This window comes from Orcinus orca, chromosome 8 (assembly GCF_937001465.1).
Source record: "Orcinus orca chromosome 8, mOrcOrc1.1, whole genome shotgun sequence".
NCBI classification, from domain to species: Eukaryota; Metazoa; Chordata; class Mammalia; order Artiodactyla; family Delphinidae; genus Orcinus; species Orcinus orca.
In genome coordinates this window covers 13,806,285-13,833,361 of record NC_064566.1, presented here as the reverse complement: position 1 = coordinate 13,833,361, position 27,077 = coordinate 13,806,285, and the positions used below count along the sequence as shown (strand labels likewise).

At 42.1% G+C, this 27,077-nt stretch overlaps 1 protein-coding gene across 17 annotated transcripts in view; it reads right to left on the bottom strand.

The window, feature by feature from the left end:
* Nucleotides 1-27,077, bottom strand: part of AMBRA1 (autophagy and beclin 1 regulator 1) — a 174,935-nt gene that overhangs the window by 25,773 nt on the left and 122,085 nt on the right. For all 17 annotated transcript variants that reach the window (XR_007479042.1, XM_049714429.1, XM_049714431.1 and 14 more), the window contains 3 exons: nucleotides 18,948-19,058; nucleotides 6,186-6,374; nucleotides 5,177-5,331 (listed from right to left, as the gene is read on the bottom strand). Coding sequence is in view for 16 of the 17 variants with exons in the window: in XM_049714429.1 (XP_049570386.1) it covers nucleotides 5,177-5,331; nucleotides 6,186-6,374; nucleotides 18,948-19,058 (455 nt within the window). In the remaining variant the exon portion in view is untranslated. The remainder of the gene's footprint in view (nucleotides 1-5,176; nucleotides 5,332-6,185; nucleotides 6,375-18,947; nucleotides 19,059-27,077) is intronic.

Sequence of the window (27,077 nt, the reverse complement as noted above, 5' to 3'; positions counted from 1 at the left end):
CTGTATTCTATAGCACGAAGGCAAACAGGAATGGGATCACGGTTAAGAGCCTCAACAAAGTCAACTGTGGGCAGGCAAGAATTTTAATTAGAATTGGGAAAAAGTCTCCACAGCATTAGTCTTTAAAGTACCATCACTAGGATGCTAGCATATCCAGAAATGCTAAGGGCAGGAGGTACTCATCAATTTCTCAACTTCCTGAAAGTATATGAAAGATCTGGTTAAAGGAGCCATAGAAATAAACCAGATGAGATTCCAGAGACACGGTGAGAGCAAAAAAGAAAACGACAAAGCTATACTGACAGGTGAGGTCTAATTGGGATCCCCATGCAGTTGATGATTGGTTCTCAATCTTGACTCAGCATGCAGACTCAACTGGAGGGCTTGGTAAAACAAGGATGGCTGGGCCCTACCCTCAGAGCTGCTGATTCAGCAGCTCTGGGACAGGGCTGAGAAGCTGCATTTCTATTAAGTTCCCTGATGATGCTGACTTAGTCCCGGGGAATACACATTGAGAACTACTGGCCAGTTAGATATAAGTAGGTTGTAGGTCTAAAAAAAATCTGCTTCCTTTTCCAGCTGCCTAGGACCTACTGAGAATGAAGGGGATGCATATCTTTAGAGCTGGAGCTCTAGAGGGAGAAGGTATACAAGGGGACTGTCCACTACTGAAGAGCAGAACTCTCAGGGTCAAGAAGGGGTTGGGGGAGGCGGGAGAGAAGAGAGGAAGAGGGGGGAGAAGAGGGGGGAGAGAGAGGGGTGGAGGGAGGGAGGGGCAGGCTTTCTTTCCAACACCCCCTCCAAACTAACAATCTGTCTGGGTAATAGTTGCTCAACCCTTGAATACAGTTTCACCGCATAGCCACAGAGAAAAAGCTTTCAATAAAATTGACCCTTAAGTATTGATGTTTGAGGCTTGGCCTTAAAGAGCACAATGCTGTCTCATGGAGAAAGGAGAGCTAAACTGCTTTCTGTCCTAGGGCTTCTTCTCCCACCCAAGTCCCTTGTCCATCACTTCTGCCCAAACTGCCCCAGCACTGCCTCCCCACCTACACCCACACCTCGACCGCTGACGTTTGCCCCCATTCTTAGGTAAAACAGCACTTATTACAAACTGGAGGCATAGTTTGCTATATGACTATTTCTGGTTTCATTAGTAATTTTATATTTATGTTATTATGCTTTCACTTGGTTACAACCAAAGTTATTACATTGTGTAAGTTACCATAATTTTAGAAAATTAATTGCAGTTTTCTGCTACAATATTGTGCCTTGTTCCAATTAGAAAATGAAAGCAGAGAGAAAACTCAGGCAGTTTAGTGTTTTGAGAATTCAGCAAAACTTCAGCTCAGCAATCTTTAAATGTCTAACTTAAAGACCAAACAGAAATTAACAAAAAGTCCTACTGGCTCAAGTGTGAGGGAGTCAGATGGCACATAAGACCCTGAGGCAGAGATAGTAGCATATTCAGCCTGGAAGAGCCTCGAATCGACAGACGGAAGGGGGAGATAAAATATGTGCCTAGTCTTATTTTTCCTGATTTGCCAATGATACTAAAATTGGGAAGACTAAGCCTAGCCTTAGTAAGCAGAGAAGGGAAATATCTGAGGACCCTAGATCCTAGAAACAAGGATAATAATTAAACTCAACGTGGGGAAGAAAATAATTCAGCACATTGAGATATTCAAGGGAGAACCCTGTAAAGCAACAACAGCTGAGAAAAATGGGAGGTGAAGCACGGACAGCCAAAAAGCTAAGAGTTTTATAGGAGATAGAACACAAACACCACTGTGCCTGCAACAAAATTAGCAAAGGATCAAAGCATCACACATAAAACCACGGTAAGAAGTAAACCTGAGACTGTATCTCTGCCTCTGCTGAAGAGGCTGAGGGCAGAAACCTAAAATGAAGAAAGCAGTCATTAAGAACAGCAGTTCTCAAACTCAAGTGCGTATCAGAATCATCTGGAAAGCTTGTTTTTTTTTTTTTTGCGGTACGTGGGCCTCTCACTGTTGTGGCCTCTCCCGTTGTGGAGCACAGGCTCCGGACGCGCAGGCTCACGGGCCCAGCCACTCCGCGGCATGTGGGATCTTCCCGGACTGGGGCACGAACCCGTGTCCCCTGCATCGGCAGGCAGACTCTCAACCACTGCGCCACCAGGGAAGCCCTGGAAAGCTTGTTTTACAAATACAAATACCCGGTCCCCTTCCTGCCCAATTCTTATTCTGATTTTGGTCTGAAGTGGAGTCTGTATTTTAACAAGGACCCCATGCATTCTAATGCAGGTTGTCCAAGGAGCACAGTTTGAGAAGCACTGATCCAAAGGTCTGAAGAACTGCTTAGAATAAGCATGCCAAGGCGAAGAGCAATTAGCAATTCATTTTTACAGGAGTTTTCATATGGGATTGTGTAAGAGATCATCTCTTGGGGAGAGATGGTCACTTAGTGGGAATTAAAATAAGTCGATGCTCTGGAGGATGCTCTCCTGGGAATGTCTGCTGGCCCAACAATTTCACCTCTCTGAACGTTACCACAGTGAATTCCAAGAGGTAACATCACAGAGAAGGGGGATTCTGGGTAGAAAAGCTCTAGGACAGGCCCAGTACCCACAAATTCCTTCAAGGACAGAGCTTGACATTACAGATGGAGACAGCCACCTATACTTACCTGTGCAAAGAGGGAGATGCTCTACTGTCCCATTAAACCCTCGCTCCCTGTTCTCAGACAAAAATGCACTTCTTGCCTTAAACGGTGGTACAGCACAGCTATCCAAAAAAGCTGGTGTCTTCCCTTCCACCAGTGACTGAATTCAGGGACATGTGCTGAGTGCTTTGGTGCCTTTGGACGTAAGGGGCAACCAAGACCTGGAAAACCAGAAACCTTTCTGTAGCACGGGGGTTTAAAGTCAGACTGGGTGGACACAGGGTGAGCAAAACCTTGTTGAGAAGCCCGGATCCTGCCTCTTGTGTGAGAAAAATGCTTCCCAAATGAGAGCTTTCTAGTTACTTCAGCTCCCTCTCCTAAGTGGCAGATGGGGTCTAATGAGAATCAAAAAAGCCCTGCTGGGAATGCTGAGAAGTAGCTCTTGTCCTGAGGCATGCAGCAGCTTGGCTAGGTGCCTTGAGCCCCTACACAGCAGACTTCTCCAACTGCATTCCCTGAGCTGCCGGCCCCATATGTGACAGCATCTTGGCTCCCGCCCTGGAGCTGTTTGCCTTTAGCCAGATGTTTCTGGCTACTTATAGAAAAGAGGAACCTTGCTAGGATGGAGGACTGGCAGGCTGTGCCCAAAGGTTGGGCAGGAGCCCTCGCTTCCAGAAGAGGCTGGAGATGTCCATTAGTGTTGCTGAAATCAGATCCTCTCTTAATGATTAGAAACAATTATTCCACAATTAGGTAGGAAGGGTTAGAAGAACAGCAAGGATCAAGATTCTAGGTGGTAAAAAGCAGACACCAGGTACTTTTACCATCTAAATCTGCTTAAGATAAGAATATTTAAACTAAAATTCACCTTCCATCCTCATTTATCTAGGTAAGAAAATAGGATTGATGAACTTCCCGCAAAGTCCTCTCCCAATCACTCAATGTCAAATATTTCTAGTCACATGGATTCAAGAATCAGAACTTTCCTGTCATTGTGATGTCAACAGCAGAGAATGCCTTGTTTCTACCCTTTCAGAGGCATGGCGGGATACGATGTCACCCATCAATGGTTCTGCTAGTTACCACCTAGAAACAATAAGGATGCTTTTCTTGAGATTCTCTTTCATTTATTCAGCTTCTCCTAAATGAGAGGTTTCTTATTAGGTATTTGGAGTTCATAAAGATGAAACAGACACGATCCTACTCTCAAGGAGCTCATGGGCCAAGAGAGGAGAATGATGTGGAAATAAATAACTGCAGTTTGGTGTGATGAGTGTTAACACAGAGAGTGTGCTAGGTACAGGGGTGGCACAGGAGGCAGTGATCAATTCTGTTTAGGAAGGTTCCATAGAAGGGGAAGAGCTTGCAGGCAGTTGGGTTTCAGGGAGAAAAGGGCACTCCAGGTAAAGGTACCCTGGCAAGAGAGAGCCTTACTAATTCAGGGGGCTTGGAAAGTGGCTCAGTAGAGTTGGATAGAAGGTCCTTGTAGGAGACAGGAGGGACAAGAGGCTGGAGACACCACACCTGGCCACCCACTTTCTATTGCTTTGTATATAATGGGTCCTATCTTTAGGGTTTTTTCTTTAAAACAAATGCTTCATATTCCAGGCTGAATTCAACAAGCATCTACATGTGTGGCACTAAATGAGGGACCCCGGGGGATATGCCGGTAAGCAGCTTACACTGAACCTAATTGGGTGGATTAAACATACACACCACACTGCTAAAGAAAACACAAAACAACACATAAACAAGTACATAAAACTATAAATGGCACAGCATAAGTGCTAAGGGAATTCACAGGTTCTTAGATTGAGACCGAGCTTAAACACCATCTAATTAGACAAGTGTTCAAATGCTCAACTCCCCTTGACAAAACCCTGGCCAAATGAGCAACCATGGGATGTGGGAATAATCTCAGTCAGAAACTAGACAGGTTGAGTCCAGGAGGCCACTAACCCCAGGATGCCCAGAAGGCTTTTATGGCAATACAAGCAAGGACGGCTTCAGACAAGAAAGGGTCCTAAACAGAACATTTCTCTGCTACTGAAATGGATGGGACAGTTAAGAGCATAGCAGCTGCCCAAAGTCCTTATCCTCCATCGTGATTACAACCTCAGGAAAAGAACATTTCATAGTATACTATCTATCTCTTTTTATAGCTTGCGTCCTGAAAAATTTATTTTAAAAAGAAGCATAAATATTTCATTGGGTTCTCTGTGTATGTCCAGACTAAAGGTTTCATGTTGAGGTAAGGAAGTATTCAGTTTGGTCTTTATGCAAAGATCCTTTCAGGCCTCTGGGGACCCAGCTCATGATTTAGGGTATGAGAAAGCCCCTGCCTTTTAACAGTCCAGAGCTTCCAAAAGTGCGGCCTGCTGGTCATTACTAGGCTGGACTGGAGTCCTTCCTGGCTCCTTATGGGCATGACATCTCTGGTCCTGGCTGGGAGACCACAACCTTGTCCTGCATTACCCTGCCAGCCAGGCCTAGGAGAGCCGCCATACAGTGAAGCCACGAGCAATGCACTCACCCTCATGGAGGTCTCGCCACCATGGGCCTGTTGCAGCCTGAAGACCTGGGCCACCATGTGCTCCGTGGAGGGGTGCAGCAGGATCCTTCGTGAGGCCAAGCCCACCATTACATATCGACCCATCGGGGACAGGCTCACTGAAATGGCATTGGGACCTGAGGGCCAGAAAAACAGAGAGACATCTCCCAGAGTTCTTGTTATTACAAGGGAATAATTTTCCCTCTTAGTCTTTTCTCTTTCTCTGTAATCTTCATCTTTGTTTGGTCATCCTGGGGTTAATCTCATAGGATTGTAGTGAAGAGTACAATGAGAAGGCATGTAAAGTATTGAGTACAGTGTTTGACACATAAAAAGTACTTAATAAATGCTAATCAGTATTATCATAGAATCACATTAAAAAAATTATTATACTGTAAATACTATTTTGAAATCTACTTTTTTCACTTCATCCATTGCGAACATTTTTCACCATTAAATAGTCTTCTGTAAGAGCATTTTAAAGGCCAAATGGTATTCTGCCTTATTAATGCACCATTATTTCTTTAAGCAACTCTTCACAATTTGACATTTTTCTCTATGATAAATAACACTGCTGTGAACATCCTTCTGAATAAATCTTGCATAGTTTTCTGATTATTTCCTTAGAAGTGAAATTACTGGATCAAAGAGAACATACATTTTGGGGGCTTTTAATACACAATGCCAAACGGCCTTGCAGTGTGTGTGTGCCCACTTCCCCAAGCCATGGCCAAGAACGAAGCTCTCCCTTATTCCTGCCCATAACAACAGGAGTATGCTGGTGATGCCACTGTGGTAGGGAGGACTCTTATTCTGAGATTCTTCTGCAATGCTACCAGCCAGCACAAAGCAATCTTCCTCTGACACGTGCCCCAGTGAAGCAGGGGCAGTATGTGACCATTACTCCCACCTAAGCTATACCTCACCTAGGAATGCCCAGGCCAAGGTACCAGCATCCCTTTGTCACTAGGTTGGGCTTCCTATCCCTTACCAAATCGCTTGGTGTAGAGCATTTCGCCCAGGTTATGGGGGGCCAGAGAGTACACTGCCAGGATGCCTTCATCAGGAAAGCCCCTTTGGCTGCTAGGGATGAAAGCCGCCAGAAGCTGGCCATCTGCAGAAATGTCACAGCTGGCATCATTGTAGATCTTGCAGTTCTGCACCAGCACATTCATGGAGGCTGCATCAGACAAAGAAAGAAAAGAGGGTAAGAAAGTTTGGAGTTGATGGTATAAAAAATTCTGGGTCAAGAAATCTGGGGGCCTCTCTAAGGGCCTGAACCTGAACCCTCTCTAGAAATACTAAAGGCTGCCTTATCAAACTAAAATGTCATGGAACAAGCAACACAAGACACACAAAAGATATGTCTCTTCTACCACTTTAATAGGAAACTACAGAGAGTCAACACAACCATAACCACATGCTGAGTCTTAGCTCACACTTAGGAAACATCATTTGAGAGTTGAGCTAGGGAAAAAGTTATTAAAAATTGTTCCTGGAGAGCCACTCAACAGCTGTTATTGTCCAAAACTGAGATGAATGAAAATGTAAACCCACTGATTCCAAGAAATAGGTGATCCAGGTAAAACTTCCTTGGGGGTGAGAATCCTACTCCCCAACTCTATGTGACCTTGGAGAAGGAAATCATTTCACCAGTTTTCGTCTTATTTTCTCATTTAAGAAAACTGGAGCATTTAGGGACTTCAGTCTTCTGGATGGCTCCTTGCTAATGCTAATCCCTAATTCCACAAGAGAGGATGAAGAGAAACAAAGCCTAGCCCTGGCTGGATGGCTGGAACTATTTTCATTTCTCACTACGCTCTATCCCTCACCCATACCATAAGCCAATGACCATGGGCAGCCCCAGTCTGCACATAGCAGTTACTGAGAATTAAGCACAGTCAGCCAGGCAGCAGGCACGCTCAGCACCAGCGACGGAACGGGTGGGGTTGGAGGTGGGGTGGAGGAATGCCTGTCGGTGGGGAGAATCGTGCCACATGACAGGACTAATGAGATGTTAGCTAGCTCTGGGGCTGCGCCCGCATGATTTGTTCCAGTTTTCATTTGAATCCCTCTCTGAGGCCCATTGTGCAAATCCCTGCCGGGAGGAAGTGGCCTACCCTTGATGTGAGCCTGGAATCAGATGGCCCACACCATGGGCATGAGCAGAACAGCACAACACATCCAAAGGGATCAAGCTCCTCTGGGCTCTGTCTCATTTAGATCTACTTACATGCAAAGAGACTAATTCACTTTCTCTTATTTGAAGGAGATCACTTCAGATGTCCACTGTCAGAGGCATTATGGTTAAAACAAACAAAAAGGCAAGCTCAACTGCCCTCACCAGATTCCAGGTGATCTACTCCAGGAAGCCAAATGGCCTGACCAGGAAGGTCAAGGGCAAGTTTCCCCAGGAAATTACCTTAAGGAAAACAAAACAAAGAGCTGCTTTCCAGGGGGAACTTGAGACTTATGGGATCAGGGATTCAGAGTGATTTCTAAAACTCTATATCCATCCCCCTTTCCCTGTGTGTGTTGTTAATGAAGCCATAGAGATGACAGAGGAGATCAAAAAAGACATCAGAACACATTGATTAGGCTATTGTGCCAACTCCTGGGGGCTGACACCTACAGCACCATTACACATAAAGCTGAGGAGGGACCACAAGGATGGTTCTGTTTGCTAACTAATAAGATAATGACATCCAAATACTCATTGCTATCACCATTAGGGCTCTGTACTGCTCAACTTCCAACCCACCATCTGCTCGAGCCTGTATGGCTAGATTTATCTAGTTAGCACTGAGACTGTCTGCTCCTTACTCAGGGTCCCAAGCCTGTTGCCAAAAAGATAATCTCCTCCCCCGTCCCAGGACTGACACATGATTACAGTTGGGGATACAGAACCAAAGCAACTGCGGGAGCTTCAAGAGTGAGTCCAGGGACTTCCCTAGTGGTGCAGTGGTTAAGAATCTGCCTGCCAATGCAGGGGACACGGGTTCGAGCCCTGATCTAGGAAGATCCCACATGCCGCGGAGCAACTAAGCCCCTGCGCCACAACTACTGAGCCTGCACTCTAGAGCCCGCGAGCCATGACTACTGAGCCTGCGCGTGCCATAACTACTGAAGCCCGCGTGCCTAGAGCCCATGCTCTGCAACAAGAGAAGCTAATGCAATGAGAAGCCTGCCTACCGCAACGAAGAGTAGCCCCGGCTCGCTGCAACTAGAGAAAGCCCGCGTGCAGCAACAAAGACCCAACACAGCCAAAAATAAAATAAATTAAAAAAAAAAAAAGTGAGTCCATCTTGGTTTTCTAACCTTTATGTTGGCACAATCCTCAGAAAGGTAAAAACAAACTGACAATTTAGACTGCAACCATCAAAGGCAGAAAGAGAAAGAAAGCAATGACAAGTATTAAGTAGGACATGAAAATAAACAGAAAAGGAAATGGGACTCTGTGGGCTTTAAGACAGCTTTGTATGGTTTCCATTTTATCTACATTTAATGTCCCAAAAATGCATGGTGAGTATTTTATGAAAGTCGGCTTTTCTATCTTGCTGTTACAGATATCTAGCTTGTATGTGTTAACCTGCAATTCAGTCAAACATATAGAAGCCTACAATGACCCTCAAAACTCACCACCAACATTAAAAAAGCACTGAACTAGATACTGCCAGATTAATTACTAAGAGGGGTCTGCGGGTGAGGGGGAAAGTACAAGTAAGGTTTTCCTTCTTTTGGGAGGCTCGGCTCTAAGCCCACGAAAAACTGGGCATATAGACAAAAAGCATTTTGTCAGCCTCAAATTCAAGCCATGGTGTTTGTGTTTGTACTGTATTATGATGATTCCAAGTCAATGGCCATCTCCCAAATTTTGTCCCCTCCCCTCAACTCCACCCAATTTCACAACTGCTCCCAGTTCCTGCAGTGAGCTCAGAGAGAGATATGCAAATAACAAGTGAAAAGAGAATGCTAAAAATTAAAATGGAGCTTCTCCAGCAGCATGTTTCCCTTTCAGAACTTGTACAGCTAGGGATCTAGGGTTTTACTTCTACCATAATGAAGGGGATGTAGTAGGCACAGAGTGATCTGGTAGCTTCACTGAGTAGTGGGTGGTGTGTTTACAGTTTCATTAATATTTCAAAGCTCCAATTAGCAATTTACATTTATTGCTTGTTGTATATTAATTTCATGGAAATTAATATACAACAAGCAATGGAAATGGAAATGTTCAGATGGAACATGGAATGGAAATGGAAATGTTCAGTTACAGTGGTGAGTGGTCACTGCTTCAATTCGCTCATGCAGCTTCTTCTCGTAAGGCTGAAATTTTGATGAGTTAATTTACAAAGGGAGAGATTTCCTGGGTCTCTGTTACTTCTTTTCTCAGGCCATAGCAAAGTAATGCACTAATGACAAGGAGAGCTCATCCTTTTTGGACTCAATAATGATGTAAGCAGGTAGAGAAAAAGGTGAAGTTAAATACAGTTTAAGACAGTGGCAACCCACACACCACTAGAAATCTTTGTTCTGCTCCCTGCCTTGCCTTACCACAGTGGTTCTCAAGTTTCAGCATGCATCATAATCACCTGGAGGGCTTATTAAAACACAGAATGCTGGGGTGAGGCCTGAGAATTTGTATTTTTAGCAAGTTCCCAGGCGTCTGATGTTGCTGGTCTGGGACCACACTTGAAAACTGCTGTCTCACCAAACAGTCCTTGACCCCTGAGCTGGAGCTCCAGGAAACTGCCCTGCACTTAAAGGCAAAACAATTGTGGGGAATGATGATGGAGCAGTTAGCTGGGCAGCTGAGAATGGAAATAAAGTCTAGGAAAGAAAGGATTTTTCAAATCAAAACTGCTTAAGAGCTTCAGGGGGCAGCTCCAGGAGGAGCAAAAACGATGCAGAAGACAGCAGGAAGCCATGTTCCAGACTGTGCAATGTAATCTCCTCCTAATTATAAATGATTTCCAAGTTAAAATGCCCTAGCAGGGCATGGGAGGGGTAAGAAGTACTGATGCCTGGAGGAGCAGAGGGCTCTGCCTTTCTATCAGCGCCATAAATTATAAACAAACACCTTGTACAAAGATCGGTTTGTAGCCTGTTGCTGGCTGGCCAGATGAGGCCACGGGAGCGATGAGCAGTTGCAGTACTTTTACAAATACATTAGATATGGATTTGGAAAACCCAAAGGGGTTTAAATCAGCAGGAAAATTTCCTTTTCACTATCTCTGAGCCCTCAGAGTTCAGAATAGGACCTCCTGCACAGAGCTCCAATGACACTATATAAGCATTCCCAACGGCACCAATCACTACATCCTCTCTGGATGTGTGTGTGCCCCACACACTGCTCAGCCCCTGGGTTTCTTAAGGTCCGTTCCGTCAGGGCACCCTGGTGACTAATGCTATTCTCCCATAAGAGTTCACTCTTAAAAACCACAGTGAATCTAATGAGCTATTTTTTTTCCCATGAGAGTGGTTTCAAAATTATCTATGTTATATGAGGCCTTATTCACAAATTTCTAAACGCTTTACAGATAGTAATTCATTAATCCTGTATCTCAACTAAGAGAAACAGGTGGTAACACTCTTTAGCCTAATTCTAGAAAAGAGTTAAATTCAATTCAGATAAGTCAGATGACCTCTTAACAACACAGTGGCTGCTGAACACGTGAGTAAAACTGAGGGCCAGTGGCTCCCAGGCATGAGCTGTGCCAAAGCCAAACACTTCCCTCCTCTGGGAAGTATGCAAGGTTCAGAAACAAATCCTACAGATTCCCAACTGAACTCTGCTGACAGCTGAATCTACCAGATTCAGAACTGTAACTAGACTTTATTCAGACCAACCAGGAAAAGCAGTTAGAGTTAATTACAGGAGCCTCAGGTGAAAATGACTGTCATTCTAGAGGGTAATACCATGGCAAGGAACACTGGCCACCATCAGACATATACACCCTAAACTCCTAGAATGCCAAGTATTTCCCAAGGCCAAAACTCTGAGAAAAATAGGGCACTTTTAAAAAGCAGAATTCTAACACCGCACAGGACTTAAATGAGGAAGAAAGGTGAGCCAAACTAAATGAGTCAATCTGGTTGCACATGATGCTTTTTGATCAGCTCAGGTTTTACAACAGCCATGATCAAAGGAAGTAAGAAGGAACACAGAAGGTGAATGACAGGAAGTTGTAGTCAGAACAAGTGGAGGCTTGTACAAAGAATGTTAAGGACAACCAAAAAGACCGTCTCAGCTCTGCTAGCAGCATATCCAATGCCTGTATTCTTCTGAATATTTGGTTTTTCTATCAAAGAAAATTGTCTCCAACTGGGGAGAAACAACGTGCTTCAGAAGGATCAGAAGCCAATTACAGAAGAGGCAACAGGTTAAAAGAGAACTATCTTTTTTACATGAACATCACTTTACAGAGATGGAAAATACACCTCTCAGAGTACTGAAAACAGGGGCAGGGGTGACTTTAGAATTATAGCCATACTCTCAAAGAATCACGGTATAATTTCCAAGAAAAAGACATGATAAAAAGAGCTAACATTTACTGACCATTTACTACAGAAAGTGCCAGATGCCGTTCAGAGTGCCTGACATGTATCAATGTTAACTAATTTAATTCTCCTAACAATCCTATGAGGTTGGCACTATTATAACCCTCATTTTATAGACAAGGAAACTAAGGTGTAGAGAGATTAAGTAACCAAGGTCACACTGCTAGAAGGTGGCTGAGCAAAACTTGAACCTGGACATTGTAGCTGAAGAGTTCATTTGCTTAACCATCACAGGACAGTTCACAAAGAAAACGTTATCAAAGAACTACCTCTCCCTATGCTTGTGAAAAAAAGGGAAGAAAAAAGCATCAGGCTCAGACCTTTAAAGTATAAAAAGTACCAAGTAATTCCAATACTATTTAAGCTGTTCCAGACAAAAAGAAAAACTTTCAAATTATATTTGTAACACAAGCATAACACTGATACCAAAACTCATAGATTTTATGAAAAAGAATAGGATAGATCCATCTCACAAATTTCAAGGAAAAAACTCTTAAGTAAATTATTAGCAAGCTACATGGAAAGAATTTAATGTTAAAGCATATACCATGAACCAGGTGGGGTTTATTCAAGGGATGTAAGGTTGGGTTCAATATTACAGAATCTATCAACATAATGATTTCGGGGCTTCCCTGGTGGTGGTGGTGGTTAAGAACCCACCTGCCAAAAAAAAAAAAAAAAAAAAGAACCCGCCTGCCAATGCAGGGGACACGGGTTTAAGCCCTGGTCTGGGAAGATCCCACATGTCATGGAGCAACTAAGCCCATGCACTGCAACTACTGAGCCTGCGCTCTAGAGCCCGCGAGCCACAACTACTGGAGCCTGCATGCCTAGAGCCCGTGCTCCGCAACAAGAGAAGCCTCCGCGATGAGAAGCCCGCGCACCACAACGAAGAGTAGACCCTGCTAATCACAACTAGAGAAAGCCCGCGCAGCAATGAAGACCCAACGCAGCCAAAAATAGATAAATTAAAAACAATAATAATCAAGGGATGTTTATTGGTACTATTGGGATTTAAAAATTAATTTAAGGTCAATTAAGTCTCCAGATACTTGTTTAAAAAAAACCATAATGATCTCATTATTAGGTCAAAGGAGAGAAAAAAACATGATCATCTTCAGAGATGCTGATAAGGCAGGACTAAATTTAACATCTATTCTTTTTTTTTGCGGGGGCGGTTAGGGGGGGAGTCCTAACCACTGAACCACCAGGGAATTCCGAGTATATTCTTGATTAAAAGCTCACAATAAAATAAGAATAATGACTTCCTTAAAACAATAAACTAGTTCTGGTTCAACCCAAAAGTCAGCAATATGCTTACTGGGAAAAAGCTAGAAGTTTTTCTACTGAAATGATATGAGGATACCTGCTATTATTTAACATTGTTCTGATGGTAGCAGCCAATGCACTTAGACAAGAGGAAGAAATCACAGGTGTACAACTTGGAACAGAGGAGGTAAAATTAATACTATTTACAGATAACATACTTAGAAAACCCATGAGATTTAATTGAATAACAACTATAATTAGTAAACAAATTCAGTAAAATAGAAATTTTTTTTAAAGCTTGTAACAATAAACTTTAAAAATGTATAAAATTACACGAAGAAAACTTTAAAACATTCCTAAGACCACAAGAGAGACCTGGAGAAACTGAAAAATCATACCATGTTCTTACATAAGAAGATACCATAACAATATTGAGTCTCCTTAAGTTACTTTATATGTTCAATACGATCGCATTAATTACACTAACAGAATTTTTTCAGGGGGGTGAAGGGAAGAAGCGAGGTAGTTTTAAAGTCCATACAGAAAACCAAAATGTTCAAGCAAGCAAGAAATTTTGGATTAAAAAAATAACAAGAGGAGACTAGTCCTACCAGATTCTAAAACAGAGCCTCAAACTTAAACCAATATGGTACTGTTACATGAATAATCAAGACAGATCCCTGGGACAGAAGAGACAGAATAAATACATCCAGATACTCAACAGTAAATTAACAGGATGAAAGTGACATCCCAAATCAATGGGGACAAATAGATCATTTTATAAACTGGTTGCGACAAATGAGTAGCACGTGGGAGAAAAGTTGGATCATACTCTGCTTATTTAGCACTAGGTTAAACTTCTGATGAATCAAAGATTTAAAGGAAAAAACTAAAATATAAAAGTACTAACTGATCTTCTTGATGCTGCCACAAAATCTAGGAACCATAAAAGGAAAGTTGGATAATTCTGACTACTTAAAATAAGTTCTATGACAAAAATAACCTTCAGCAGAGTCAAAAGACAAATGACAACCAGGAAACTCCTATTATGAGTTAATTTTCTGATTTATAAAGAGCTCCTGTAGAACTGGTAAGGAAAAGATCAATAACACAATAAAAAAAAAATAGGTAAAGCACAGAGACAAGCCAAGAAAAGGCAACACATGTGGCTAAATGTATGCAGAGCCACACAACCTGGTTTATAATATGAGAAATACAAATTTAAAATACCTACATACTATTTTTTGGCTATACCACGCGGCTTGCAGGATCCTAGTTTCCTGACCAGGGACTGAACCCTCGCCCCCAACAGTGGAAGTGCAGAGCCCTAACCACTGGACCGCCAGGGAAGTCCCACCTACATAGTATTTTTTACCATCAGATTTGTAAATACCCCAAAATATGATAGCACATTCTACAAGCAAGAGTTTAGGGACACATGCACCCTCATGAACCACAAGCGAGTGTATAAATTGGTATCTTCTCTACAGAGGGTGATTTAGCAGTATCTACCGAAATCACGAATCTACATATTCTTCCTCCCTACAATTCCATTTCTAGGAATTTATCCTATGTTATACTTGCACATGTGCAAAATGACAAACTGTGGCATGGTTTGTATAGCAAAAGACTGGAAACAACTTAAAAGTTCCTCAGCAGAGGGGCTCCCCTGGTGTTCCAGGGGTCAAGACTCTACACTCCCAACGCAGGTGGCCTGGGTTCAATCCCTGGTTAGGGAACTAGATCCCGCATGCTGCAACTAAAGATTCTGCATGCCACAACGAACATCCCACGTGCCACAACTAAGACCTGGAGCAGACAAAAAAAAAAAAAAAAAAAAATTCCTCAGCAGAACACTGGTTAAAAAATAACTGGTTAAAAAATGGACAGTGGGGGGACTTTCTTGGTGGCAAAGTGGTTAAGAATCTGCCTGCCTGGTCCAGGAAGGTCTCACATGCCGCGGAGCAACTAAGCCCGTGCGCCACAACTACTGAGCCTCCGCTCTAGAGCCCGCGAGTTACAACTACTGAGCCTGTGTGCCACAACTACTGAAGCCCGCATGCCTAGAGTCTGTGCTCTGCAACAAGAGAAGCCACTGCAATGAGAAGCCCGCGCACCACAACAAAGAGTAGTCCCCGCTTGCCACAACTAGAGAAAGCCCACGTGCAGCAACAAAGACCCAACACAGCCATAAATAAATAAATAAATATGTATGTGTGTGTGTGTGTGTGTGTATGTGTGTGTGTGTGTGTGTGTGTATATATATATATATATATATATATATATATATATATATAAAAAGGACAGTGGGATACTAGGCAGCCATTAAAAAAGAATTGAGTAAATGCTTTATGTACTGATACGGAAAGATCACCAAGACATAAAGTAAAGAAAGCAAGGTACAGAAAGAAAAGTATGTATAACATGCTACCATTTAGGTTAAGTAGAGGTGGAAAAACAAACATTTGCATGTACTTGTATATACATACGATATCGTTGAAGAGGTATGCAAGACACTGCTCATTGTGGTTGCCTATGGGGTGGAGTGGTGGGTAGCTGGGAGCAGGGTTGGGAAACTTTTCACTGTATATCCTTTTATATTTTAAAAATCTTTGGTAAATGTATTTCAGATTATAATAAAAGAAACGAAGCAAATAAAATAACGAAACAAAGTACCTAGGGAAAATTATGGCAAACACCTGGGCCAGAAATCTATAAACAAGCAAACAGTATTTAATAAGGGAAAAGGTAGATTGCATTTGATTTCTAGTAAACAATAGATTATTGAACATGCGGCTTAAAAGCACTTAGAAAAAAATGATTGCTACTGAGGTTTCACTAAGATCAGGACATGAAAAAATTGACCTCATTTTCATGGTCTGATAAGGATACCAAGATTGGCATACTGGGAAATGCTATAGAAGGGGCTATCTTGATTACTTTAAGGTATCTGACCAACTCTTACAATACCCTATAGACAAGATAGAAAAATATGGGCTTCACATGCGAACAACCAAGCCTAGGTGCAAATTCGTGAACCAAAACTGACACAGAGCAAGCCCACAGGAACATACCACAATGCTTGGTGCAAAGTCCTGACGCACTAGTTTTGCTAGCAATCCAAAGTTAAGACAGAGGGGGGACTTCCCTGGTGGCACAACTGGTTAAGAGTCTGCGCTCCCGGGACTCCCTGGTGGCGCAGTGGTTAAGAATCCACCTGCCAATGCAGGGGACACGGGTTCGAGCCCTGGTCCAGGAAGATCCCACATGCCACGGAGCAGCTAAGCCCGTGTGCCACAATTACTGAGCCTGTGCTCTAGAGCCTGCGAACCACAACTACTGAGCCTGCGCACCTAGAGCCCGTGCCTGGCAACAAGAGAAGCCACCACAATGAGAAGCCCACGCACCGCAACGAAGATTAACCCCTGTTCACCGCAACTCGAGAAAGCCCTCACACAGCAACGAAGACCCAATGCAGCCAAAAATAAATAAATAAATGTATTTATTTTTTTAAAAAAAAACAGTCTGCACTCCCAATGCAGGGGGCCTGGGTTCAATCCCTGGTCAGGGAACTAGATCCCACATGCGTGCCACAACTAAGAATTCTCATGCCTCAACTAAGGAGCCCGCCTGCCATAACTAAGACCTGGCACAACCAAATAAGTAAATAAATAAATATTTTTTTAAAAACCAGAAAAACAAAGTAAGACAGAGGGACTTCCCTGGTGGTCCAGTGATTAAGAACCCACCTTCCAATGCAGGGGACTCAGGTTTGATCCCTGGTCGGGGAACTAAGATCTTACATGCCTCGGGGCAACTAAGCACTCCCGCCACAACAAAAGAGCCCTCATGCTGCAACTAAGACCCTATGCAGCCAAAAAAAAAAAAAAAAAAGAATTAAAGTACTTAGTGTTAAAAAAAAAAAAAGAGAGAGAAAGTATGTTTATCAAATTAGAAGATGATGTAAGGTTGGGAAAAAAAGGGCTGAATCAAAGTTCAAAAAAATGTTGAGGCAGGAACTAAGAAGAGCAATTGACACTATTAAGATAAAACTTAACAGAAACAAATACAAACCTTTGGTTTTTAAAACATTCGAACTGCACAAGTAGTACAGAACAGTAAAGTCTTGGTTTATTAATAGTTATCAAGTATTTTTTTAATAAATAAATATTTATTTATTATTTATTTATGTTTGGCTTCATTGGGTCCTCGTTGCTGTGCACGGGCTTTCTCTAGTTGTGGTGAGCAGGAGCTACTTTTCATTCCGGTGAGCAGGCTTCTCATTGCGGTGGCTTCCCTTGTTGCAGCACACGGGCCCAGTAGTTGTGGCTCGTAGGCTCAAGAGTGCAGGCTCAGTAGTTGTAGCGCATGGGCTTAGTTGCTTCACGGCATGTGGGATCTTCCTGGACCAGAGATCGAACCCGTGTCTCCTGCATTGGCAGGCAGATTCTTAACCACTGTGCAACCAGGGAAGTCCCATCAAGGAATTTTAAGTAACTGCAAACTCAATAGTGGCTTCAGAAAAAGCTGTTGAAATCTTAAGCTGAACTAACACTGTCCAAACCATCATTGTACTCTGTTTTGGACAGCTCTCATCTGGAGTGTTCTACGTTGTTCTGCCACCTCAAAGCTTAAAGGGGAAATGAGCAGAACTGTCAAGGATTTGAAAACCAGATCCTAAAAGGAATCTCAGGAATTCTGGCCCAAAAAGAATGATTTAAAGGGAAATGGCAGTTTATCTTCAAATAGCTTGAGAACTGTCACTTAGAAGAGACGTCATTAAACTTACTCTATGGAGATTCAGAGGTAGAACTAGGACCAATGGGAGGAAGTGACAGCAAGGGAAATGGTGGCTGGGTATAAGAAAAAACATTTGAACAGGAATTTAGCAGTGATGGACTAGGGCCAACTCATCAGACAGTGTGACCTATCTGAAGTGTTCAAGCAGAGGCTGAATCACTACTTCCCAAGGATGTGTGAGAGTCCGTCATCAGATAGAAAGTGAAATGAGATGTTTAAAATGCTGTGATTGGGCTTCCCTGGTGGCGCAGTGGTTGAGAATCCGCCTGCTAATGCAGGGGACATGGGTTCAGGCCCTGGTCCGGGAAGATCCCACATGCCGTGGAGCAACCAAGCCCGTGCACCACAACTGCTGAGCCTGCGCTCTGGAGCACACGAGCCACAACTACTGAAGCCCGTGTGCCAAGACTGCTGAAGCCTGAGCGCCTGGAGCCTGTGCTCTGTGGCAGGGGAGGCCACCGCAGTGAGAAGCCCTCGCACTATGGCGAGGAGTGGCCCCCACTCGCTTCAACTGGAGAGGGCCCGCACACAGCAACGGAAGACCCAACACAGCCAATAAATTAATTAATTAATTAATTTTTTAAAAAATGATGTGGTTTCAATCGAACAACTGGGACATGGGATTGAGGACTCGTAGAAGCTGGGAAAATGGACTGACAGACAGACATGTTTGTAAATCACACATCAATCAGGCCACTCCCTTTGTTCTATTCAGATCTAGATTAATAAATGAGTTTATCATCACTGTAGTCTTTCCTCAAGGGTCTGGCTCTCAGTTCCTACACTCCCTTCTCCTTCTCTTCCTCTCAGTTCCACCCAAACTTCTAGGCTTGCGACAATGAACTACTAGTCGGTAAACTCCTGGGGCAGATATCTTCATTTTGGTGTCCACCTTAGCATTGTTCTGATCACTGTACAAAAGCATTGTTCACTGCTCAGGGTGGGTGCTCAATACACGTTTGTTGAATTGCTTAACGAGAGTCAGAGAAGAACTGCAGAAATGGCACACGGCAGTCAGCTGCTCAACGAGGCAATGAAAAATCCAGTGCTATGTGGGTTTCTGAGCTCTGGCTCACCAGTAAGAGTCAGACCTTCCACCAGTATCCCCAGTTCTACCTTGGCTTACCATTACTGATTTCTGGGAGGTCAAACTTAGTGAAGTCCCACCACTGGAGCCGGTAGGTAGTATTGGCAATGTTACTGGCCACGGCAGACTGTCCATCACCAATCACTGCCCCTGGTTGGGGAGAAGACAAAGAGAGCACATTATAGTGTTTATCTATATGTTTCCATTGCAAACATGAGACAAAACTAGGATTAGTAGAAAAGGGAGAAAAGGAAGAATCACAACTAAGGCTGAAGAAAGCTGACAAGTCCTATCTGTCAAGTCTCTATCTCAGAGAAACCAGACATGTTTCTCAAGAACAATTCTACATGTAAATATAGTATAATACAATATAGTATAGTATAGTATAGTATAGTATAGTATAATATAAATCAGCCCCCCTTCCCATTATTACATAACATTTACTGAGTGCCAACAATGTGGCACGTACTGTATATATCCTATCTGGTAGGCTCACAATCTAAAGAGACAAATGGGTGTTCATAAAAATTCTGGGAAAGACACATGAAAAATGGTAGGACACCATTAACACAGAAAAGCATTCAGTCCCTGGATGTCTTTGTGGTAAGCAGCACCCTTTGGGAGAAAGCATCTCCTTTGTATATGACCTTCCTCCTAATAAAACATCTCAAAAGGAGGCTTCCCCCAGGGAAGAGGCAGCCAGCATTCAGCTGATAGGATAGAGAAAGACAGCAAAGAACAAATGAGGTAATATTTGTTAATCTCTTCTGGACCTCTGGCATGTAACACAATAGAAATTTATGAGCCTAGCTTTTCCCCCTCAGAATATTTTTATTAAGGCAGTATTTTATAACTCCTGCCCTGCCCCACCCCAGGAGAACTTCCTTGAATCCAGATTCACTTGTAACATCTCACAGTTTAACTTTCCCTGAGACATACACTTCTGTATGACATTTTTTTCCTTGGTAACCAATTAAATAAAAAAGGGATTTTTTTAAAACAGGGTGACACTTTAATTTGCAGTTGTATTTCATTTTACTTGAACATGTCATCTCTTCCTCCTCCTCCTTCCGAGGTGCATTTCATACACACCCACCCTTCTGATCAGACAGAGCCAAACCCTCTTGGGAGAATAGAACATTCTTATGTGCTACACAACCTAAATGGTACTCTCTGCTGCAAGTCAACTCTGACTTTGAGAAACTGAACTTGTTAGAGCTGACTAGCCTTGGAACAATGGACAGTTCTATACCCAGATTCTTCAGTATCACCATTTTCCTCCTCTGCATTTCACTGCAAGAGGGTCTTGTCTTTTTTTTTTTTCCCTCCTTTTAGAGCGCTGCATTTATTGCTCTGCTACTCCTGGTGTTTCCCTGTTCTTTCCTCAGATGGTCAAGAGGTTGTTCAGAGAGAAAATGTCCTCCATATAAGCTATGAAATATGAGAAAAGTAGTCTTCTCACTCTTCCTCAGTTGCTTCAGGCCATTGCATGAGAAGACTCTTTTTTAACATTAGTTTACTGATAGAGTCCTTGTCCCTGTTTCAATTTGTTAAGAAAGGTACAAACAATTCATTCCCAAGATGATGATACTTCTAGATTAAAATATCGTCAACATGGGCAGGACTGCCCCCATGGGGGTGAAAACTGTTCATGGTGGGGGAAAAATCTTAGAGAGTACAATCCCCAGTCCCTGCCAAAGTACTGCAGTATATGAACAGATACACAGCATTATCTGTGATATTAAAATTTCATGGGAGGGGGGTGATTAGGGAAAAAGATGTCTAAAAAGGCTCCTTAGGAAGGTAATGATAAAATAAAGGTTGAGAAATACTGTTTTAGATAAACCAATACCATCCAAACAATACATTCTTTATAATCTTACAGGTTCAAAGACATTGTTCAAAATGGTCATGATCTCTCTGAAGGCCTAAGAAAGACAGCATTTGAGGGTTCTGTCAATGACCCACTGACCTCAAATCCCTATTGAGGGGGCTTCCCTGGTGGCACAGTCGTTAAGAATCCGCCTGCCATTGCAGGGAACACGGGTTCAAGCCCTGGCCTGGGAAGATCCCACATGTCGTGGAGCAACTAAGCCCGTGCACCACAACTGCTGAGCCTGTGCTCTAGAGCCCGTGAGCCACAACTACTGAGCCCACGTGCCACAACTACTGAAGCCCACACACCTAGAGCCCGTGTTCCACAACAAGAGAAGCCACCACAATGACAAGCCCACACACCGCAACAAAGAGTAGCCGCCGCTTGCCGCAACTAGAGAAAACCTGTGCACAGCAACGAAGACCCAACGCAGAAAAAAAAAAAAAAAATCCCTATTGAGGGCCCTGTGGCATATCGCTTAAATGAGGTAAATATATGCCTTTGCTTAAACTTTACAGAAAATTCTGTAATAATGATATCTGACTTGGGAAATTTTGCTGAACCTCTGGGTCATGAGGAGGGTAAGCTACCTATAGGACTTTCTTTTTGTAAATAAATAAATAAATTTATTTATTTATCCATCTATCCATCTATCTATTTATTGCTGTGTTGGGTCTTGGTTGCTGCGCGAGGGCTTTCTATAGTTGCGGTGAGCGGGGGCTACTCTTCGTTGCGGTGTGCGGGCTTCTCATTGTGGTGGCTTCTCTTGTTGCAGAGGATGGGCTCTTGTTGCAGAGGATGGGCTCTAGGTGTAGTTGCAGCACGCGGGCTCAGCAGTTGTGACTCGCGGGCTGAAGAGCACAGGCTCAAGCAGCTGTGGCACACAGGCTTAGTTGCTCCACAGCATGTGGGATCTTCCTGGACCAGGGATCGAACCCATGTCCCCTGTATTGGCAAGTGGATTCTTAACCACTGCGCCACCAGGGAAGTTCCCCTATAGGGCTTCCTTAATAGGAACTTTCTTGAGTTTTCTAGGCCTCCTTGATAATGAAAATAACTTTTTAAATTCCAAGGTCCACTACTCAGGAAAGAATTATTCAGTTTTATTTGGACCCAGGCTCAATTCCATTGAGTTTATGAATTGTTCCTCTGGCTTGCTTACCTTTATCTAGATGGTTGATATCAGCCTCTGACCACCAGTCTCTCTCAAATGATTTTAGTTCCTTATAATTTCCTCCAACTTTTAACAGAAAAGCATATAACCCAAAATGGAAGAAGGCAAGTTGATTTTCTTAGTATATGATGAAAGAAATGCTAGTTCCTAAGACAGGATACGAAAAAAATTGAAAAAACAAACCCCATATCGTAGGAGCTTAAAATCTGGGGGAGAGGACGAGAGCTACAAACAGGAAAACAGTTAAGGAAAATACCAGATGCTTTAAGAGCGCTGTGGATATATCTGCAACTGGAACAGAAATGACTGAGGCTCCAACTCACAGCTCCAGAAGCACCCTGTATATCCATGCCTCAGGAAACGTCTTCTGGAAAACAGCTGTGCAATAAAATAATCATGTATGGTTGAACTGTGTGGAAGAGACTAGGGAGGTATTCTCTGCCAGTGGTGCCAGAGTGTTAAGGAGGAATGGGGCCTGGCAGCAGGGAGAGTTGATTTTCAGCGCCGCGTAAACACAGATTAGGGAGCTAAAGATGCCAGCAACAGATTATTGTCACCAGGTTCTCTTCTGTAAGAGCTGCAGGCCAACTGAGCCTGTCTCTCAAGAAACATCAGGAAGAAAAAGTAGCACCCTATTAAAAAAAAAGCCCAACCATTTAACAGGCCTCTGGCTACTAAGCTCAAGGTACAGGAAATGTGCCAGAATGAATTAATGGACTGACCCACAAAGTATTTACATAGGAGGCACTTAGCCTTGGAAACCAAATCCTGACAGAATGCTGAGGGATTTCTGAGGGATCAAGGTTTTCTCAGTAATAACAGAATGGAACAAGCTAGACTCAGGGTTTCTCAACCTCCACTATTGATATTTTGGGTCAGATAATTCTTTGTTTAGGGGGTAGGGTGGGTCTTGTGCACTGCAGGATGTTTGGCAGTACCCCTGGCCTCTTCCCACTAGATGCCAGTAGTCACCCAGTTGTGACCACCAAAAATGTATCCAGACATTGTCAAATGTTCCCTGGGGATCAAAATCATTCCTGGTTGGGAAACTCCAAGTTAGATAAATACAGCCTACATTTTACTCCAAGATAGGTGCTCTTAGGAAGCACTACTACTGGAATGCTTGCTGCTAAAGGCACCAAAACTGTTGGAGATACTGATTTTGGAGAGAAACCAATAAAAGGCACAGCATTATACAAATATTCCTTTAGCAAACTTCCAGTTTTCCATTTCTGCCATGGATTTGAGTTTGGCTTGAACTGGGATCTCATGTGTCTGTTTTTAACATTGTTTCTGAGAATACGGGCTTCAGAATCAGATGGACCCGATTTTGACTCTTCCTGCTAGTACCTATATTAGTATCACTTTGTGTAAATCAATCTCTCTGAACCTCAGTTTCCTTATCTGTAAAAAGATAATAAAAATCCTTTCAACTTATAGGGCTATTTGGAAAACTTACTGAAATAATAATTGTAAAGTGATGGCAAATAGTAAGTGTCTAATAAATGACCACCATTAAAATTATTTAATCATTTACTCCAATCTCTGTATGCTTCTCCTCTATAGGTATAGCTCTGGAGTCAACAGCTCATAGACAGAGGTTCTTTTGTAAGAGACTGGCCCAAATAATGTGCCAGGACCAAGGAAGAGAAGCACTTCATTTCAGAATTAAGAGCAAATGCATAGGACCCAGACTCCTTAGTAATGTTCTCCTTGAAAAAAAGCTTAGGCCAAGATAGACCACATTCTGGTCCACAAAACACACTGTAACAAATTTAAAAGAACTGAAATCATACAAAGTATGCTGTCAGAACACAAGGAAATTAAACTAGAAATCAGAAACAGAAAGATAACTGGAAAAATCTCTAAATACTTGGAGATTAAGCAACACACTTTAAGTAACGCATGGCTCAAAGAAGACATCGCAAGAGAAATTTTAAAATATTTTTTTCTTTCTTTTATTTTTTTGCGGTACGCGGGCCCCTCACTGTTGTGGCCTCTCCCGTTGTGGAGCACAGGCTCCAGACGCGCAGGCTCAGCGGCCATGGCTCACGGGCCCAGCCGCTCCGCGGCATGTGGGATCCTCCCAGACCAGGGCACGAACCCGTGTTCCCTGAATCAGCAGGCGGACTCCCAACAACTGCGCCACTAGGGAAGCCCTAAAATATTTTTAACTAAATGAAAATACAACTAATTAAAATTTGTGGGATGTAGTGAAAGCAGCGTTTAGAGGGAATGTTACTGCTTTGAATGCACATACTAGAAAAGAAGAAAGATCTAAAATCAATAATTTAAACTTCCACTTTAGGAAACAAAAAGAAGAGCAAATTAAATCCAAAGTAAGCAGAAGAAAAGAAATAATCAAAATTAGAGCAGAAATCAGTGAGACTGAAAACAGGAAATCAACAGAGAGAAAAAAAAATCAATGAAATCAAAAGCTGGTTCTTTGAAAGGACCAATAAAATCAATAAACCTTTAGCCAGGCTAACAAAGAAAAAAAGAGGGAAGATACAAATTATTAATACCAGAAATGAAAGACAAGCTATCACTACTGATCCCATGGACACTAAAAGGATAGTAAAGGACTATTATGAACAACTCAAGGCCCACAAGTTTGATAAGCTAGGTGAAATGGACCAATTCCTTGAAAGACACAGACTACCAAAATTGACACAAGAAGAAACAGATGATCTGAATAGGCCTATATCTATTACACTGAATCAATCATTAAAAACCTCTTAAGACAGAAAGTGCCAGGCCCAGGTGGGTTCATTGGTAAATTCTACCAAACACCTAAGGAAGAAATTACACCAAGTCTCCATAATCTCTTCAAGAAAACAGAAGTTGGACTGCTTCTGAGGCCAGCACTACCCTGATACCAAAACTGGACAAAAACATTGAAGAAAGGAGAACTACAGTCTAATATCTTTTATGAACATAGAAGTAAAAATGCTCAACAAAATGTTGGCAAATTGAATATAATAATGTATAAAAAAAAAGTTACACACTATGACCAAATGGGGATTTATTCCAGTAGGCAAGGCTGGTTAAACATTTCAAAATCAGTTAATAATATGATACATCACATCAACAGGATAAAGAAGAAAACTCATATGATCATATCAATAGATACAGAAAAGGCACCTGACAAACTCTAAAACCTATTTTTGATAAAAACTGTCATCAAACTGGGAAGAGTGGGGAACTTCTCAAGTTGATAAACAATGTCTACAAAAAACCCATAGCTACATTTAAAGGTGAGAAACGACAGTTGACCCTAGAAAAACATATGCGTTTGAACGATGTGGGTCCATTAACATGCAGATTTTTTCAATAAATACGTATACAGTACTACATGATCTGCAGTTGGCTGAATCCAGGGTGTGGAACAGCAGATATGGAGGGCTGACTGTAAAGTTATACATGGATTTTCAACTGTGTGGGGGTCAGAGTCCCTTTCTCCCCACATTGTTCAAGGGTTAACTGTATATGCTTTCCCCCTAAGACTGGGAACAAGCAAGGATGTCTCCTCTCACCACTCCTCTTCAACACTGTACTGGAAGCCTACTTAATGCAATAAGACAAGAAAAGTAAGTAAGAGGTATACAGATTGGAGAAGAAGAGATAAAACTTTCTTTGTTCACAGATAACATAATTGTTTATGTAGAAAATCCCAAAGAATAAAACAACAAACAAGCAAAAAACAAAACCTCCTGGAACTATTAAGTGATTATATTAAGTTGCAAGATAGAAGTCAACTGCTTTCCTATATGCCAGCAATGAATAAATGGAATTGGAATTTGAAGTTAAAAATACAATATCATTTATATTAGCACCAAAAAAAATGAAAACCTTAAGTATAAATCTAACAAAACATGTACAAGATCTATCTGATGAAACAAATCACAAAAGATCTGAAAAAATATTGGAGAGATACTCCATGTTCATGGATAGGAATATTTAGCACTGTTAAGATGTCAATTCTTCCTAACTGGATCTATAGATTCAATGCAATCCCAGTCAAAATCCTAGAACATTACTTTGTGAATATCAAAAAAACTGATTCTAAAGTTTATCTGGAAAGGCAAAAGATCCAGAATAGCCAACGCAATATGCAAAGAAAGAACAAATTTGGAGGACACTATCTGACGTCAAGACTTACTATAAAGCTACAGTCATCAAGATAGTGTGGCATTGGTGAAAGAATATGTCTATTCTAGATCTATGTCTAGACCTATTCTTGATCTATGTCTAGACCAATGGAACAGAAAAAAGAGATCAGAAATAAACCCACACAAATATAGTAAACTGATCTTTGACAAAGGAGCAAAGGCAATTCAATAGAGAACTGAATCTCTTCAAAAACAGTACTGAAACAACTGGATATCCATATACAAAACTATAAAATAAACCTAGACACAAACCTTACACTTTTCAAAAAATTAACTCAAATTGGATAGATCTAGACGTAAAACACAAAACTCTAACTCCTAGGAGATAATGTAAGAGATAATCTAGGTGACCTTGGGCTTGGCAAAGACTTTTAAGATACAACACCAGAAGTACAATCCATGAAAAGAAAAAACTGACAAATTTTACTTCATTAAAATTAAAAACTTTTGCTCTGTGAAAGACACTGTTAAAGAGAATGAAGAGACAACAGTCTGGCAGAAAATCTTTGCAAAACACTTAACTGATAAAGGACTGGTATCCAAAATATACAAAGAACTCTTAAAACTCAACAATAACAAAAAACCCAATTAAAAAATGGGCAAAGGATCTAAACAGACACCTCACCAAAGAAGATATACAGATGGCACATAAGCATATGAAAAGATGCTCAACATCATTCCTCATCAGGGAACTGCAAATTAAAACAACAAAGAGAAACCACTACAGGATTGTCAGAATCGCTGAAATCCAAAACACTGATAACACCAAATGCGGAACAGGATGTGAAACAACAGGAACTCCCATTCCTTGCTGGTGGGAATGCAAAATGGTACAGCCACTTTGGAAGACAGTTTGGCAGTTTCTTGCAAAACTAAACATACTCTTACCATATGATCCAGCAATCATGCTCCTTGGTATTTACACAAATGAGTTGAAAGCGTTATGT